The sequence below is a fragment of the Sminthopsis crassicaudata genome, chromosome 5, assembly GCF_048593235.1.
Source record: "Sminthopsis crassicaudata isolate SCR6 chromosome 5, ASM4859323v1, whole genome shotgun sequence".
Classification (NCBI taxonomy): Eukaryota; Metazoa; Chordata; class Mammalia; order Dasyuromorphia; family Dasyuridae; genus Sminthopsis; species Sminthopsis crassicaudata.
This window is the reverse complement of record NC_133621.1, coordinates 186,231,562-186,251,330: the sequence shown is the minus strand read 5'-3', so window position 1 is coordinate 186,251,330 and position 19,769 is coordinate 186,231,562. Positions and strand designations below refer to the sequence as shown.

The 19,769-nt window shown below is 35.0% G+C and overlaps 1 protein-coding gene and 1 long non-coding RNA gene across 3 annotated transcripts in view; one reads left to right on the top strand and one right to left on the bottom strand.

The window, feature by feature from the left end:
• ANO2 (anoctamin 2) overlaps positions 1-19,769 on the top strand; it is a 531,090-nt gene that overhangs the window by 497,073 nt on the left and 14,248 nt on the right. For both annotated transcript variants that reach the window (XM_074269016.1, XM_074269017.1), the window contains 3 exons: positions 767-919; positions 2,322-2,374; positions 4,654-4,835. In XM_074269016.1, coding sequence (XP_074125117.1) covers positions 767-919; positions 2,322-2,374; positions 4,654-4,835 — 388 coding nt within the window. The remainder of the gene's footprint in view (positions 1-766; positions 920-2,321; positions 2,375-4,653; positions 4,836-19,769) is intronic.
• LOC141543564 (uncharacterized) overlaps positions 714-19,769 on the bottom strand; it is a 36,989-nt gene continuing 17,933 nt past the window's right edge. The window contains exons 3-4 of the long non-coding RNA XR_012482471.1: positions 4,603-4,969; positions 714-898 (exon numbers count right to left, since the gene is read on the bottom strand). This is a non-coding gene — a long non-coding RNA (uncharacterized LOC141543564). The remainder of the gene's footprint in view (positions 899-4,602; positions 4,970-19,769) is intronic.

Sequence of the window (19,769 nt, the reverse complement as noted above, 5' to 3'; positions counted from 1 at the left end):
CCATGTCACTGTTCATCTTTGGGTCCTCATGGTTTAGCTTGGACCCTGGTGCAAGCTAAGTGTTTCCTGAATTGAATTTAAGTGAAAGTTCCATTCTCTGACCTGAAGTCATTTGACTTTGGTGGCTTCTTGGTCAGGAAGGAAGCATAGCAGGGAAATAGGAAGTCTTACTGTGTGTAGTGGAGAGAGTGCAGACATTGGAATCAAAGAAAAAGAATTGGGACTTTAGGCTAGTCATTTAACTTTCTGAGCCTTAAATTGTTTTTGTAATGAATGCTGGGGAAAACATATTTGTACTTATTACTTTCTAAGTTTGTTCTAGGAATCAAATAAGGCAATATTACATAATACATTGTAACCATAAAATGCTATGTGATAGTAGCTAGCATTTACATGATATTTTAAGATTTGCAGGATGCTTTACAAATATTACCTTATTTGATCCTCACAACAATCCTAGGAGGTAGGTGATCTTATCAATCAACTTGTTTTAGAAATGTGAAAATTGTCTCTAGGTGACTTACTTAACTAGTATATGTCTGAGACTGAATTTGGAATCAGATCATCCCAACTTCAAGTCCAGTACTTTATCATTCACTCATCTAATTATCTATACACATCAGTTTTTATTATTAAAAGAAGAAGGAATAGATAGGCAACAATTGGTTTGATGCATATACCCAGAGAATATTTGCACAAAATTATCATTGCTGTTTCTTTTCTGCTTTAAAACTGTGATGGTGTTTATTACTTTTTTTCTTCCCAGTTATCCAGTTTGGATTTGTCACTCTATTTGTGGCCTCCTTTCCTCTGGCTCCAGTGTTTGCCCTCCTCAATAATGTTATTGAAGTCAGGCTTGATGCAAAGAAGTTTGTTACAGAGCTGAGACGTCCTGATGCTGTGAGAACCAAAGATATAGGTATGTAACCAAGCTGTGGGTTATGATGTCCCTCCTTTCCCCCACCACTGGCATATTGGTATAGCTCCTGCCATCTCTAGGTCAAAGCTATATTCTCTAGCCTTCTTGTAAATCTTAGGCCTTGAATTGTCAAGTTTTGCAAAATTTTCCAAAGGTTATTCCCTTCATTCTCCTCTTTTTCCGGCAGGAGTGGCTTTAAGATCTCTTAGTCCACCATTTATCTCCCCCATTCTTAGGAGCTTCTGAGTATTCTTCCCATACTCTTACCTTCCTTCTTTTGCAATAGGTTAATACATCTCAAATTCTTACAAGACAGAATAAAAATTCCTGGTGCTTATTCTGGCTCATAACTATCCATCCTCATTTGTCATTACTTTTCATCATATAATCAGTAATTCATTCAAGCCAGAATACTCTCAATCCTTATATGCATGATGATCTTGTCTCTGTAACTTTCTTTCTGACATCTCTCCTCTCCAGAATGGACAACCCCCGATACCTATCTGTATGATGAAGTTCTTTTAAGGATTCCCTTATGTATCATCTCCTGAGAGACAGTATGGTGTGGTAGATAGAGAATTGAAACTGGAACTAAAAAGAACTGGATCCAAATTACATCTCAGTTGTTTAGTACCTGTAAGGCTCTGAACAAGTCACTTAATTTCTTTGCTTTAATTCCTTATCTCCAAAAGGAGGAGACTGGATTAGATAATTATGAGAATTATGATTCAGGCACTGTGCAGTTCCAGTTCCTCTAGGTGGTTAACAGGTCAAGCTCTTGAGTAGTAATACTTTCTCACATGACAAAAATCTATGCTTCTTATAGCATCAGGATAGGGATAGAGATGGGAGCTGTGATTTCATTGTTATAGGGAACTCCCAAGTGAGGAAACAACCACTAAAAAAATGCAGCAATTTGTGTGCAATTTATAATCTTAAAGAGTTGTCTAGAGCACTTAGAAGCAATTTTAAGTTCCTGTCCAGATCTAAATATAAGATCCTATGGCCCACTAAGCCTTCTGTAACCATCCCAGTTCCAGCTGATGGTGACCTCTCCTTCAAATTTTTTAAGCACTTTTCCTAGTTCTCTTCCTTGCACCTCACTCTCACATGTAACATAATTATCTGTATATTTATCCTTCTTCTTTTTTCTCTTTCCAAACCTCTCCTCACCTCTAATGAGTAGAAGATTAGAGTCTTATCTGTCTTTGTATCTTCCTTTCACCTAGCACAATTTCTTGTACAAGAATAGTTAATAAATATTGTTTGTCAATTCTCATTTAAGTATCTATAAATTATCATCTTGAACAATACCAATTTCATTCCCATTCTATTATTCTATAGCTGTATCAAGAAACCCAGTGATGAGAGTAACCCAACATCTGGCTTTTCTTTCTTGCAGGAATTTGGTTTGACATACTTTCGGGGATTGGAAAGTTCTCTGTTATTATCAATGTAAGTATATAAATAGATGGTATCTCTGACCTCCTTTCAAGTGCTTTTCAGATGAGTCTAGGTCTTTCCATCAGTAGAAACAGCTCATATTTCCTTCCTATATAACTCTAAAGATGGCTTCATTTAGATTCATAAGTCACACAAGGAGAGACAGTGTGAGGTTGTAAAACAATGTCCTAGACCAATATTTCCAGGTCTTTGTATGAAATAGGAATAATACATGTGCCTACATGATGGAGTTGTTGAGACTATCAAGTGAATAAACACATGTACTTGTAAATCTAAAAGAACCATCTCAATGCCAGCCATTATTATTTTATGGTTGAAAAACTCCTTTCTACTTTTTAACTTTAGTTCAGTGAACAAAACTAGAAGATTTCTCATTTCCTCTCCCAACCACAACAGTTTTTGGAGGAGCTTCTGTTCTTTTTGCTCATATAAGCACAGAAAATGTCTTAATGGATGGGAAGATCAAAATTAATGAATTCTTTTCTGAGTTTTGCTGCTAATATGTTGAATTTAGGAAGCATCTATGTTAGGCCATTGGAATAAAATAACAGAAAATGAATGGGAATCTACTTTGGGGGTATGTGTAGACTTTGTAGGGTGTATAATAACAATTAGCATTTATACATGTAGCACTTTCAGGTAATAAGTTTTGTTTTGGTTTGTAATAAGTTTTGTTCAGGTTTGTAATATCTAATAAGATATCTAATAAGATATTACAAATATCTTATTAAAGCCTCACAATGATCCTGGGAAATAGATACTGTTATTATCCCCATTTTACAGAGGAAGAAACTGAGGTATCAAAAAGAAAATGACTTGCTACATAAATAGGAAGTATCTATTAGGTTTGAATTCTACTCTTCCTGACTTCAGATCTAATGTTCTATTTCCTATGTCACCACTTACCTGCTTTCTAAATTCTATCAACAAAAATTCCATTGTCATTGTCAAGAAAGAAGGCAATAAAATACTTGTTTTCCTAGAAGATATTCTTAGATTCATTTTCATATATATTCATTCATTCATTCAACATTTATCAAGTAGCAATTGTACTTATTTGAGATACTGTGCTAACACCAATGCAGGATGCAGTCCCTGTTTTAGTCTAGTATATACCCAAACCCTACTCTCTTTCTACCTTTCTCCCAAATAAAATGGGAGGAATGACATCTGTCATGAGATAATATTCTCATAAATAAATAATAAATAATCAGAATAAAATATTCTGAGAAGAAATCTAAATAATGATGAAATAAATAGATTTAAAAGAAATTTAAGAATGGTAGCATGGTTAGTGTTAATTCTCCCAGGTCACTCATGAGAAAATGAATACATCTATGTACTTACTATATACTACACTGAAAGGCATTATAAATCCCTATGGCTCATATGTTGATTCTAATATTGACTGTACTTTTATAGAGCAAAACATCCTGCACACAACATGTTATTTTGGGCCTAATCCCATATTTCATGAAATCAGGACCATAACATCAAAGATTTAGAGCTAGAGAGGACATTTTTTAAGGAATCTGGTCCAATCCCTTTATTTTACAGATGAAGAAACCATGTTTTAGAGGAGTTGGGAGAGGCCTTGATCACATACTAAACACAAGATTTTAATTCAGATCTTCCTGATTTCACATACCAAGCTCCCTCTTAAAGATATGAGTGCTAAAAAACAATAGAGATCTTCCTACATGTTTCTCCTCAATCCCCAATCTAAATAGCTTAACATCTTTATTAAATTCTAACACTGGACTGATAATGCTCTTCATTTTGCATTTTACAAATAACTTCCCCATTAATTATTACATTAATTGTAAAAATAATTCTGATTTATCTAGAACAATTATATTTTTTCATTTTATAAAGAAGGAGATTGAGGTCCATCTAAAGAGTTAAGTGACATATTTAAAGTCACGTGATCAATGATGGGTTAGAACTGAAATTTGAAACCATGTTATTTGACTCAGAGATCAGTGTTCCTTAACTGGCTTTTCAAAGTTGGTTCAGTTCACATTACCAATGTTCTTTGCTGGGTCTGGTAGTGGAACTGGCCATGTGATCTCAGAGATCTGAGTGACTTACTGGCTAATTGAATTGCCATGTCACATTATGATTCTATATTATCAGAGAAAGTAATATCCCAAGATGGAGTTCCTAAAAATGGGTATTTGCTGAAGCAAAGCCATCAGGTGTTACCCCAAATCACATACCTTTGTCTGTATCTTAGATCACATTCAAGGAAAATTGGTTTTGTCTCTTAGGCCTTTGTCATTGCTGTAACCTCCGACTTCATTCCCCGCCTCGTGTACCAATACTCCTATAGTCACAATGGAACCCTTCATGGCTTCATCAACCATACTCTGTCCTATTTCAATGTCAGCCAGCTGAAGGAGGGAACACAGCCAGAGAACTCACAGTTTGACCAAGAAGTTCTGTTCTGCAGGTAATGTTCTTCTTTATAAAAGTAGAGGGTGGGAGAAGAAGGGAGGTTACTTCTGGGATTGGTGGCCTCAGTTCCATGGTGATCTGGGAAAAAGATCTGGGCTCTAAATCCAAATTTGTCATCAATTGATTCACCTGCTGACACAGGAAAAAAAAATCCATAATGCTTTTTCCCCATTGTGTTACATTTTCTCCCTGATTTTCTTCTGCTTCTTTCTCTTGGTAGCTCAGTATAGATACAGGCCTCAGCACTATTTCTTGCTTCTTCATTCTCAATCACTCAGGAGATTTTGCCTTCTGCTATGTAGCCCAGGTTTTTAACTGGTTCTTGAAGGTCCACTGGCTTCAAGCTTCCTAGAGGAAATGAATCCATGTACCTCTGCTTTTTCCTCCATAAGCCTTTATCCCTAACCTCCTGGTATGGTTACCAAATATTAATATCAAGCCTCCTAGAGGTCCCCTAGGCATAGAGCTTCCTGGATGCTTCTGCTTGTATCTTCTTGCAACAGTGGGCAATTTTGCACAAAGGTCATCTAAATAAGTTTCATTTTCTTTTCTATCACTCACTTCCTATTTAATCCAGTTTTTACATCATTCCATTAAAGTGTTCTCTCCAAAGTTACCAATGAACTTAGTTCCCAAATTTATTGGGTTTTTTGTAATTCTCATTTTTTCTTTGATCTCTTTATAGCATTTGATACTATTGATTAACCCCTTCTCCTTGAGATCCTCTTCTTTCCAGGTTTCAGACCATTATTCTTTGGTGTTTCTCCTTCCTATTTGGCTATTCTTTCTCATTCTCCTTTTCTGGATCCTCATCTAGATCATATCCTCTTATGGTTATATAGGCATCTTGCAGGGGTCTGCCCTTGACCTTCTTTTCTTCTTTCTCTATAGCTGGTGATTTGATCCACTCCCATGGATTTACCTAACCTCTCCACTGACCTCCAGTCACACATCTCTAACTTTCAGACATTTCAAGCTGGATATTGAGTAGAGATCGTAAACCCAACTGTCCAAAACAGAATCCATCATCTCTAAATCCTCCCTCCCACCCCCACATAACTTCCTATTATTGTTGAAAGCAACACTATCTTCCCAGAACTTCAGATTTATAACCTAGTATTAATTTCTACTACTCTACAATAATATCTCTCACCCCCATATCCAATCTGTTTCAAAAACTCATTTTATCTTTGCAATATCTCTTTAATGTCTCCTTTTCTTCTCTGATGCAAGTCTTCATTAGCTTTTGTTTGATTAAATGCAACAGCATGCTGCTGAATCTGTCTGTTTAAAGTCTCTTCTCACTATAATCCAACTTCCATTGAACCACCAAAGTGATTTTCCAAAAAAAGAGGTAAAATCATGTCATTTTCTCCCCAATATACATTTGTGCACATGTGCGCACACGCGCACGCGCATACACGCACACACATACACACACACTTTCAAAAAGCTCTAGTGGTTCTCTATTGTGTTCAGGATCAAAACCAAAATCTGTTTATTGTTCAAAGCCCTTCATAACTAATGCCCTACTCCTTTCTAGTCTTATACTTTATCCTCTTCCACATACATTTCAATCAGTAACATTGGTTTCTTTGCTGTTTCTAGAACAAGACACTCCAACTTTCAGTTATATGACAGTTCCCCATGGTCCCATACTCTGACCATACTCATCTCTACCTACTGGCTTCCTTCAAGCTCCAAATAAAATTCTTCTACAGGAAGCCTTTCCTAATTGCTCTTAATTCTACTTTCTTCTCTCTTTTAATAATTCCCTATTTGTCTGTATAGAGCCAGTTTGTATGTATTTTATTTTTTTCTTCACTCTCCTATTAGATTGTGAACTCGTTGAGGACATGATTTTTCCTTTTTTCTTAACTACATCTTAACTCCAATGTCCAGCAGTATCTGAACACATTGTAGACATAATAAATATTGACTGACTGACAGTGACCTACCATGAGCTGGCTTTATATTCAGATGCATCTCTGACCACTATCAGTGACTGAACTGACTTTTTAGGATCCCAAAGTTTTACATAGACAGAGATGCTTCTATTTCCTTGTTCATCGATCTCCCTATGTCCTCTACTCTATGATTGCTCCAAAGACATGAGGCTAGTATCTTGCCATATTTATTGGAGATTTCTCCTACTTCAGATTCCTTGGCATATAGCTGATCAGACAGACCATAGGCTTCTAGCCATGTTCATGTATAGTACTGGGCTGCATGAAGAAGCTTACTTTATTTTGCCTTTAAATTAATGACCACTGCTTATCTGGCACCCTTTTAACATTTTTCTAGGGAGTTTCTCAGGAAAACTAGCTTTAGTTATAATATTTGACTTTACTAGAAGCGATGTCATACTATAATAGCAGTGATTTCTATTCCTAGGTGCTATTTTTTCACTGTTCAATTCACTTGCAAAATTCTGCTAAAATGAATGGACAGTAAATTTTGAGTTAGTTAAAATTTTAGGGACATTACAAGCAATAGAGATGTGACTGCTGCATTTTTTGTTTCAAAAACTTTTTCTGCAAAGTTTTTATGTAATTTTAAAAATTAAATGTTTTTTAATTTGCTCCATTCATTTTAGTAGTGAAGAGTTTTATGGGTATTCAGAATAGACATGAGGGTCAGATAGTGGGAAATTATATCAGTATTATACAAATGGTTTAGGAAACAAAAAGATAATGGCCACAGTGGTCTGTTCATATTTGCTACCATAAGCTAAAATGCTTCAGGACCTCCAGGGGTGCCCTCTAGATTTGGGCACCTGGGACAAAATTTTATTTGGCCAATCTGCCTCACCCAAATTCTAGTTTTGCTATAGTTGTAGAGGGCTAAAAAGTAATAGTAATAGAATTCAGTAGAGAGTTATTGGGAGGATCAAATGAGGTAGTAATTTTTATTTCTGTGTGATCTTAGACAAATCATCTACCCTCTCTGTGCTTCACTTTTCTTGTCTATAAAACGAGTGTTAGACTAAATAGGCTGCAAGGCCCTTTCTTATTCCAGGTTTATATGTTTGCATAAATCTATGATTTGTCAATTTAGAACAGTTCAAATGTTGAACATTTTAAGAATGGTGGAGAAAATTACCAATTCCATGACCCAGGTAACTATCAGGTAGATAGGAGAATCATAATTAAAACAGTTGAATTCCCTGGATTGTTGTTGGGATGGTTTTAGACGAAGAAATGATGAAAAGTGAGAAAGACAACCTTTTTTATACTCTGGAGATAGATAGACTATCTCTATGATCTAACATAAATGCTAAGTTTGCCTTTGACAAAAAATGTCAATAATGTGTTTACTCATCATATTATTGGTTTTCAATGAACCTGAGATAGACATGGTCAAATAAAAATTCTTCCAACTTAGCTTTATCAGGTATAAAGGTATCTTTAAAATAGCAGATCAAGATAGAAAACTCTCTGACTAATCCTGCAGGATGCATTCCAACATATTTGGAACAGTATTTTCTGTGGCAGTCAGAGTACTCTGGCAAAGATGCTCCATAAACAGTCCCATGACGTCAATTCACAGGACGTGATTAGCATCTGATGAAGCCAAAGGACCTCAGTGTCGCCAGGGAGACTGGATGAGCGATGTCCCCTGGGGACCTGGACTTTATGTCACTTATTTGGACCCCTTTATCCTGCACTAATGGATAAACTTGGATTCTGAGCCAGACAAAGCCCCAGAGACACTGTCACCAATCTGTTTGGAGGTGGCGAGCAAAGCTCCGCCATCCTGAAAGAAGACATTGGGTGGTGGCTGTTTCTTTGCATTGCCTAAGTGCTTCCATATTCTCTTTAAGCCTGGAGCTGCCGATCATCTGCTCCCTGTTGAAATGTACAGATTTAGCTTTTCCTAGTGTTCTTTTTCCTGATCTTTATCGGCCTCCAGATTGACATAGTTCTCATTAATGTCTAATTGCCCATACTGTCTTTTTCTTATTAAAAACCAATTTCAGAAGGCAATTTTTAAGAAGCTTACATGGTTTAAAATCATTGGAGCTGATTATGTTTAACATTAATATGGCATTAATTCTCATAGCACTGAGGCCCTTCAAATGATTTTTAAGTTACCACATGCTTTTACCATATGAGGCAGACAGACCCCCTAAATTGGCTCACAGTTTAGTTGAAATGTTATTTAAAAAAATAATGTTTAATGATTGCATATGGCATAGATCTCCTTCCATCTTCCTTGTTCATGAGATAAGCAGAATTGTTTTGGGGGATGAGGGAGATTTATCAAATAAAAGTCCCATTCTATATCTAGAATCCTTTTAATTGTTGTCTTGAGCTCTTCATCTATAAAAAGAGAAAGGTAATATGTTGGGCTTATATTCAGTAAAACCTGTGTTCATATCTTCCTTCTAAAACCTACTTGTTATAGAGCGATGGACAAATTACTTAACCTTTAAGAATCCCAAACTTACAATTTTTTTGGATGATACTATGAGATCATGCATATGTGGCACCTTTCAATCTCTCCCTCAATTTGCATTAAAATGGGCAGGTTGGATAGCCATAAGGGTGACTGCAAGCAGATTTTATAGATAACCTTATGGGGGACTATTCCTACCAGTATAGTTCATAAACCTCCATCAATCTCCTTTTTTTAATCACTAATTAGTAAAGTCAATTAGCTCTTAGAAAAGGTTGTATACTCAAATAGCATAGGAAAAGCTATAGATACAAAGCATTCCCCTTAAAGCCTGGGATCCACTTTCTTCACAAAGATACATTTTTGGGGAGGAGTGCATACAAACCTAAAGTACAGGATTAGTGAGGCACATATACAGGGAACATATAGGAACAAGGCAATTCAAAACTCTAGCACAGCACAATGTTCTTTTCTCAGAATCCTCATAAAGTTAGTGTCAGTGATCACAAATAACTGCTGCTTTTGCTCAATAAGTCTGACTCTTCGTGACTTTGTTTTGTTGTGGGTTTTTTTTTTTTTTTTTTTTTTTTTTAATTGGCAAAGATACTGGAGTAGTTTGTCATTTCCTTCTTCAGCTTATTGCACAGATGAGGAACTGAAGCAAATAGGGTAAAGTGATTTGCCCAGATTTACTCTGAGGCCAAATTTGAACTCAAGAAAATGAGCTTTCCTGATTCCATGGCCAGCACTCTATCTACTGTGCCATTAGTCCCCCAACACTACTGCTGAATTGGGCTATCTTCCTACAGTTGGGTGAATAGTAAAACTGGGCTAGCTCCACTCAGAGTACATTTGGACTCCCTTTTCATTGGTTGTTGCTGTTTCTGTTAACTCCAGACTCAGATTCACTTGGGTATTACTCTGCTCTTTCATCTAGGGTATTACAATGTTCTTTTCAATTGAAGTGCCATATACTATGCTATACATGTCCATGTAGGGCAGACATTGATAGAAGCTTCTCTGAGGTTTGGATAGCTTAGGCGGCACAAGGAAGAGGTCTTGAGCCTGGAATCGGGAAGATCTGTTCAAATCCAGTCTTAGACACTTAGTAGCTATTTGCCTGAGTTTCTTCATCTATAAAATGAGCTGGAGAAGGAAATGGCAAGCTTCTCCAGTGTTTTTACCAAGAATACCCCAAATGGGATCATGAAGAATCAGATACTACTAAAAAACAACTCAAGATAACAATTCTCTAAGCCTGGGTGATGGAGTCTGTCTTACTCTACTGTTTGATGTTTTCTTGGATGAGAGCTGGGTTTCCTCAGTGAGCTACTACACTCCAATTTATGGTGACCAATTATTTCCCAGATTCAGGTTAGGCTTAATCAAAATTGATTGGAGACTAAGGTGAGGAGGGATACTCACCCCGAGGCAAGTTCCCATTCATTGACTCTGCAGGCCTCTTTATATGCCTTGACTTACTCAAAGCCTAAGAATCTCTTATTAGGTATGGAATGCTTCATTTATACCTGAGAGAGCCTCCACCCCAGTATTTCATTGCCTCTGTTTTGGCCCTTAGGGCTTTAACTTAAGTCTAAAAGGGGCACACCCTTATGTGTGTAAAATGCTTTGTAAATTTTAAAGTGCTATATAAATGTCTATTACTTTATTTTAAAAAATCACTTTCTAGGGGGGAAAAAAATTGGGTGGATCTCTCTCATCTCCCCTAGTCTCCCAACAATCTCATGAACTATAACTATATGAAAAACTGTTCCAAGACACGGTATAATTTCTCATTTCACTTTGCTAGGCCTGAGTTGCCCTACTTCTAAAGTTTATACCTTATAAGTAAGACCCTTATATGATTAAGATCTCTTCCCATTCTATCATTCTATGAAACTTTCGTTCATAGAATCAGTATTTTATGCTCTTGAAAGAACCTTTTGGATGCTTTAGGAGCAGTCTAGGATCACTTACATGAAAGACCTTTGTCAGACTTATATAATATTAATAAAATAGGTGGACTTTGATTCTTCCTTAGAATGAATATTCTAGGCACTGGAAAAAAATAGAAGGGGAGACTTTAGGGATTGAATAATACCAAGATTGATTTGAAGGAAAGAAGAAAGGACTTAAAAGTACTATGTGAAAACCAGATAATAAGGGATTCTCCATAGTTGTGGGCATAGGCTGACCACTCCCCCTCTCAGTTGCCCTAATATCTTCAAATAATAACTGTTATTCACATAGTATTTTTAGTTCTACAAGTTTTTTTCCCCTTCATGACAACTCTGAATTAGGTAGCATATTAATATTCTTAGATTATATCTAAAAAATATCCTGAGAATCTGAAAGTCTCAGTTGACTTGCCCAATAATCCCAGTTAATGTGTTAGGTTGATTTGAATTCAAGTTTTCTGACATTAAGTCCAGAATTCTATGTACTCTACAGTGTGCTACGCTAATTGTAAAATATAATAACCCACACACATAAATCCTTTGATTTCCAAAGCACTTTTTTTTTTTTTTTCCCTCACAACAGGCCTGGTGAGAGAAATAGTAGTAGTTTGTCCTCTTTTTCCAGATGAACTTCATGTCAAACCCAGGACTTTTAACTGTGTATCCTGACACCACAGATTCTCTTTGCATTCTAAAATCCTAGACTTAAAAGTTATCTTAGAGATTATTTAATCAGCAAATCTCTAAGCATCTCCAAGCTTATGGGGTGGGGGGTATGACCTCTCCTTGACTCCTTCCCATACAGGACAACCAAATGTTGGGGTATGGCAAAGCAAAAGCACTGAATCCTCCAAATATGTTAGGATTTCATGCTGCCCCATATGGACCATCAAATGCTGGGGAAATGGGGTTTTGGACCCCAAAATATATCAGGGTTATAGGTCAGTGTTGTAAAAAGAATTTGTAAGCTTAGAGCATCTCTAAATCAAGAAGCAAAGATTTTATTATTATGCTATTGACTTGTGTGCTAAGTTCTAAAGGGGAGTTTTAGTGATTAATAAAAGAAAGATGAGAGTTAAGGTCCCTAGTGGAACTCACAATTAACTAAGGGGGGAAGAAGATATAAAATAGACAACGTTAACTTACTGCCATAAGATGGGCAGTTTCTAATGAACTTTTAAAGAATTGGAGGATTATGCCATTGATAGGTGGGCTAACCATAAAAAGAATTAAGGGACCTAACAGGAGTTAGCAAGGAAGGGAGGTACAAGTAGACTCTTTTATAGGGGAAAAAAAAATAATGGGGGAGGGCGAGGGAGGTAGGAGAGAAGAAGAGGGTTGACTTCATAACTTGGCCTTCTGAGTGGATATAATAACTGTAGGATTTGTCAATGCAAAGAATTGAACAAGAAATCCAACCAATAAAAGCCTACTTAGGATCAGACTATCAAAATCAAAAGGTCCACGCAAGTCATATCAGTGATTCTCCCTGCTTCCCTCAGAGAGAGTGCTTGACTTCTAGACTGTTTACAATATTTCAGGCTCTCTCTGCTAACAACCATCTAGATTTCAATGACCTAATATCCCTTCAAAGCTATTTTAGAGTTCATCTAGTCCAACCTACACTATAGAGGAATCCTGTAAATGGTAGTAGTAACAATATATAAAGTTTGATGACCTGCAGTTAGAAGTAACCTACTACTTCCCCAGTGAAGATTAATCTTATTTCCTTTGAATATCTATTGAATACTCCCAATTCTGCTCTCAGGCTGAGAACAAGTTTCATATTTGATTTTCCCCTCTTATGATAACTTTTAAGATACTTCAAGATTTTGAAATTGCTACCATGTCTTCCTTTAGTCTTCTCTTCCTCTAGTTTATCATCTCCAGATGCTTCAACAATTTTTCTTATGTCATGGCTACCAGTTTTCTCATTTTAGATGACTCTAATTTACCAATAATTGTGCATATGTGTTCCAAACAGGGCAGTATCTCTCTCATTCTGGACACTGGGCTTCTGTCAGTATTGCCTTAAGATGTTTTATCATTCTTGCCTTTGATGTCAGTTAAACTTGTATTAAGCACTATGTACCAGGAACAGTAAATATAAAAAAGGGAGGAAAAAAAAGACAGCTCTCAAAGACAAAGCCCTCTTTTTAATCCAAGGAAGAATTGGGAAGAATGAGAAGAAAGAAAATTCAAATTAGTGAGTTTCATTTAAGGAAACAATATTTTTTATGCTTAAATGTAGTCAATATCATACTAATGACTTATGCTGAGCTTACAGTCTAATCGGTCCCAGTATCTTATTCACATGAAATATTATCTAATTATACCTCTTTTAAGTTGATTTTTAAACTTAAGTTTAGCATACATATTCCTTTGTATGATTCTTAAAAGTTCAATTTTTAAGAATTTAAGTTCAACTTCAATCATCTAATTCGTATATCTCCCACTTGTCCATGAATTTCATAAGAGATTTTTGTCTAATCCCTTGCTAGCATACCAGTATGTCATGCTTACAGCATTGCCCTGATCTTCTGTCCTAGAAGCCAAACAAAAAAACCCCAAACAAACAAAAACACAAAAACAAAGAAACAAAGAAAATGGCTCTAGTCTCAAATAATCTGTTCTTGTTGAAATCATAATAGTTTTGCTAACAATCCACCAATTAAATAATATGCTCTATAATTTTCTAGAAAAAAAGAAGTTAGGCTTATAGGATATAGGTTTGTTTATTTGTTTAATTTATTTGCTTCCTTTTTGTTTGAAAACGAAGATGCCATTTACTTTGCTCAAGTTAAATAGTTCTTTTCTTATTTTCTGTGATTCTTCAGAGATCACTACATCTTTAACTCAATCATATCTAACTTATCTTTCAGCTCACCTGGTCTTTAAGACTTATTGAGGGTAGTTAGTCGGCGATTTGCTGTTTTCTAACAATCTCATTGTGTTTTAATGTTCTTCCAACCATTTTGGTTCTAGCTTTCTAAATCATTAGATGATTCTTGGTTCATTATCATCATCCCAACTTTGATTTCTATTTTGATTTCTTCTTGCCAATGTAATTTCATCCTTGGAATTCATCACAAATTTCAACTCTTTCTGAGCTTTATCATTGCTGCTATTCTTAAAATACAAAACTGGAGGCAACCTAAATGTCCCACAATGGGGAAATAGATTGTGTTCCATTAATATATTCTATTGATATACTAAATTCTACTAAGATTGACAAATTCAGGGAATTAGGAAAATATGAAATAATAAAAGGGAAACAACAAGGGGAATGAGAGCATGTATAACAAGGAATGATCATGGAAGAGGAAAAATAAAAAGGGAATATGTGAAAAAAAATCAACCCAAGTATCTTGATGAAGACAAAGGGAGTGGCTAATTATAACATTTTATTATTTGAAATTCATTTATTAAACATACTTGCAAAGTACATTTAATTGGTGGTATTATTATTTGATTATATTAATTTTATAACATATCAATCATTTTAAAAATATTGACAAGTCACAGCACTCTGTTCATTGCATATTAGCTATACATTTTAGAAAGATAACACACCTCCCTTAATGTTTACATCATGAATCAGCCACCAGATATCCATATTTTTTCTTTTCTTTTTGAGATCACTACTGAATGATGATCTTTTTCCTAGAGAAGCCTTATGAAAAGACTTAATAGCTATCTTCAAGTGTTTGGAAGGGCTGCTATTAAAGAGGGATTTGGACTTGTTCTTTTTAATCCAAGGAAGAATTGGGAAGAATGAGAAGAAATAAATTCAAATTAGTGAGTTTCATTCAAGGAAACACTATTTTTTATGCTTAAATAATTGACCAAATGGTATAGAGAATACAAGAGCCAATTTTATTACATTCAGTTGGATGGACAACTTTTTTTTTTAATTTTTAAATTTTTTTTATTTTTTAAATTTTTTAAAGTATTTTTATTAATTTTTATAATTATAAAATTTTCTTTGACAGTACATATGCATAGGTAATTTTTTTAAACAACATTATCCCTTATACTCCCTTCTGTTCCAAATTTTTCCCCTCCTTCCCTCCACCCTCTCATATTAAAAATTTTATAGTATATCATAGGTACAATATATATGTGCAGAACCAAATTGTTGTTGTTGCAAAGGAAGGATTGTATTCGGAAGGTAAAAATAATCTGGGAAGAAAAACAAAACAAAACAAAAAAAACCAGTGTTCACAGTTTACACTCATTTCCCAGTGTTCCTTTTCTGGGTGTAGCTGATTCTGTCCATCATTGATCAATTGGAATTGGATTAGTTCTTCTCTATGTTGAAGATATCTACTTGGATGTACAAGTTTTAAAATTTGTTCAATGATATTTCATCTAGGATAGACAATAGATAGTGATTTGGGCCTAGAATTAAACTAAATGGAAGGTGGGGGTCAGAAAGAATGATCTGAACTAACTTTAGGAAATTGCAAATTTGCTTCAATATATATTTAGAAGTCATTAGTTCTTTGAAGGTGAACAGCATTTTTCATTATAGATCCTTTGAAATTGTCTTGAATCATTATCTTGATCAGATTAGCTAAATCTTACACAGTTGAATAGTCATTCATACAATACTGTTGTTGCTGTACAGGTCCAATGACCTCCTGCTTCTGACTACTTCACTTTGCATGAATTGATAGATTTTCCTAGTTTTTCTAAACCCATCCTGCCTCATCATTTCTTATAACACAATAGAATCTTATCACAATAATAAACTACAGCTTGTTTAGCCATTACCTCAATTTTCAGATAAATTTTTAAAATTATTTTTCCTACTTCCTAAAATACTATTTTGATAGTTTTATTTGTCTGAATAAGTAGCTTAATTTAGGGAGAGCTGTTATTGTTATTGTATTATTGTTGCCTTCCCATAAGCAATTAATATTTTTCTTACTTGCTTAGGTTTGATTTTATTTGTATAAAAATGATTTGTAATTTTGTTCATAGAGCATCTAGGTTTGTCTTGGCAAATAGAATCCCAGGCATTTCATATTGCCTACAATTACTTTAAATGGAATTTCCCTCTCTCTCCTGGATTTTGTTAATAGTGCATAGAAATGCTGATGATTTGTGCATGTTTATTTTATATCCTGCAACTTTGTTGAAGTTATCAATTTTTCCAAGTAGTTTTTCAGTTGATTTTCAAGTATTCTCTAAGTACATTATCATTGCATCTGCAAAGAGCTAGATTTGTTTTTTTCATTTATGCCTTCAATTTTTTTTTCAGATCTTATTGCTATAGCTAACATTTCTTCTATAGTATTGAATAGTGATAATAGACATTCTTGCTTCTAAAATAATATTTGTTTATATGTTCTATCCCTGTTATGTTAATGCAGGTAATTTATATTTTACAGATATTTGTCCACTTCATTTAAATTGTTACTTTCACTTGAATGTAATTGGGCAAAGTAACTTCTAATAAGTTTTCATTTCATTTCTTTGGTGGTGTGTTCATTTTTGTTAACTTAGTTTTCTTTTGCCTTTAAAAAATCAAATTAACCAATGGTTGTGTTTGTTTTTTTAACAGCTTCTAATTTTATTTATTAGTTCAGTGGTTTTTTTTTTCAACTTAAAATTTTATTATTTTTTCCTTTATTTTCAATATTTACATTTTGGTGTTTAATTGGGAATTTTTCATTTGTTCTTTTTCTAGTTTTTTTTAGTAGCATGACCAATTATTTGATTAGCTCTTTTTCTCTTTTACTGATGTATGCATTTAGTGAAAAAATTTTCAGAATATATTATTTTCCTTCTCACAAATTTTGGAATGTTTGTCTCATTGCTATTCTCTTTAATGGAATTATTGATTTTTATATGATAATTTTGTTTTGTTTTGTTTTGTTTTGGCTGAGGCAAGTGGGATTAAGTGACTTGCCCAGGGTCACACAGTTAGGAAGTGTTAATTAAGTGTCTGAGGTCAAATTTGAACTCAGATTCTTCCTGACTTCAGGGTTGGTGCTTTATTCACTGTACCACCTAGCTGCCCCCATATAATTTGTTCTTTTACCTATCAACTCTAGGTTTTAGATCACCTAAGTTTCCAATCACCTTTTCATCTATGCTTCCACGATAATGTATTAAATGTAATTTTTATTTTGAAAAGGGTACATTTATTCTTTTCTGCACTTGGTTAGGAAATTTTTATGCCCTAATACATGGTCAATTTTTGTAAAGGTGTCAATATACAACTGAGAAAAAGGTATACTCTTTCTATTCTCATTCAGTTTTCTATAGAAATTTACCATATCTAACTTTTCTAATCTGTCTCTTTAACTTCTTTATTTTTTAATTTTATGATTAGATTTATCTAATTCTGAAACGATAGTTGAGATCCCTGATTAGTTTTACTATCTATTTTGTCCTATAATTCTTTTAACTTTTCCTTTAAGAATTTGGATACTATGCCATTTGGTAAGTGTATGTTTGGTACTGATGTTATCTCTTGTCTGTGATTCCCTTTAGCAAGATGTAGGTCAAAACAAGACAGATTGGGGTAAGGGCTGTATCTATTCTCAGCATAGAAGAGCTCTAAGAGTTACTAGGGAGAGCAATAGGTGAATAGCTAGGTGATGGATTATTAGTACCACCCTTAACAGGTCAGTAGAAGAATGGGATTATGTAATAGGATCACTATTTGCCAAGATTTTCCTTCCGTTACCCCTTCCATATAAATTAGGATAGTTCTTTCCTCTAAAAGGCAAGGAAATAATCCATAAACTTTGATGGGAAGCTAAGATTTATTGACTAAGCTTTCTGGGAGCTTCTGAATATACTGAAGTGGTTTTCTAGTCACTTAAAGACATAAAAAAGCCCTTCATATTTAACTGATGTCCCAAGACTATTCAAGTCAAGAAGTCATGATACCCTGCTCACTTTTTTTTTTTTTTTTTTTTAATTTTCATAAAGGGGACCTTATCTAGTGGACATAAGTAGGTTAGTATTCTTGTTGGATATCTTTTCAGTGCTATGTCTAAGTAAACTTCCTTTTGTTAGCCTTGTAATGAAGACAGTACTAAATTTCAACAAGCAGGGGACAATCAGGCTTGCCTATTACATATAGGAAAATTACTAATCCACATGGGCTACTGTCATCTCTGTAGTACAAAAGAATGGCTTCAATCTGTGTACAGATTAGAGGCACTCCAGCCAGAATAGTTGAGAAAATTAATCTGCTCTTGCCAGTCTGCAGCATGGTTGACCTGAAGTGGCCGCATTTGCATGCTTATAAATCTGTTTTGAAAAATAACAAGCCTTGAGGGGCAAGGAAACCTGTGCTCTATTCTCTTATGTTACCAGAAGGTAGGCAGTTCCTAGGTATTTATCCATAATATATACCCTAAGCTAAAACATTAATCCTGCTTATTAATAGGAAAGGAAAAAGAAAGAAATCTATTAGTCATAGTTTCATCTATATATAATTATAGTCTCAAAATTAATTGTGTAAATATGTTTTTCTGACTTGATTAGAACTATTAACATGAACAGATTTGATCAACCCAATTTACTGGGTTAGGATGGTTTTTAAATTGTGAAAATTTTAATTTCCCAAGTATTGAGATCAGAGAAGAAGCTTCTTTAAACAAATAAATAACTCACTTTGGCAATAGAATGCAAACAGAAATATAATCCATGATTTTGCTACTTAGTCTTCCTTGCTACTAGGTTTGCTATTTAATCATAATCTATAAACCTAAGGGTAAACCCATCAGCATGGGGTTATTTTCTTGTAGAGCTTTCTGGTAAATTGTGATGTTTCCCCCTCCTAAGGCTTATGATACATCTTTCAGATTCTGAACATTTCTCAGATTCTCAGGGTGGGCAAAGTAGCTTGCCAAAGGCTGCGGTACATTAGCATTAGAGGTGGGACCAGAATTGGATTATTTATGGATTCTTTTCAGCATGGAAAAGCCAGGACAGAGAGATGTCTACAATACCGAGGTCAATGACCAGCTGTTCTTTCTTTAGGAGTAATGGAGAATAAAAGGAAGTGGACTTTAGGTACTAGAGGAGAGATCTAAGCATTAAAAGTGTTCTGAAGTATAGGAGTAACCTGGGAGGGATATGTATGTATTTGTGTATGTGTATAGAATCCTTTTCTCCATGGTTCTTCAAAACAGCATCCCATATACCCCAGCTCTCTTAAGAGATAGATGAGGTGAGTTCCTTCTAGCTTTAATATTCTATGACTCACTTATCCACGTTCTCTCCTTGTTAACAAGGATTATCCAGAGCTGAATGCATTTCTGCCCTCTGCAGTGGATGATATGAATGAATCCCACGGTGTTTGACTTGGCTATCTCAAGCTTCCTTTTTCCATCTGGGTATCAGACCAAGCTTACTAACCAACAGCTGCAATCAGCTGCTAGGAGAGGAAGGATTGGGGGGTGGCTGCTGCAGCTCTAAAGTCCTTGGCCCCCATCCATATTCCTGTGCACACACATATGATCTCTTTTCCCCACCTCTGGCTCTCTATCTCCCACTCCCAGTGTCCTATCCTTTCCCTGATGACTAGAGATTCCTTTGCTTTTATA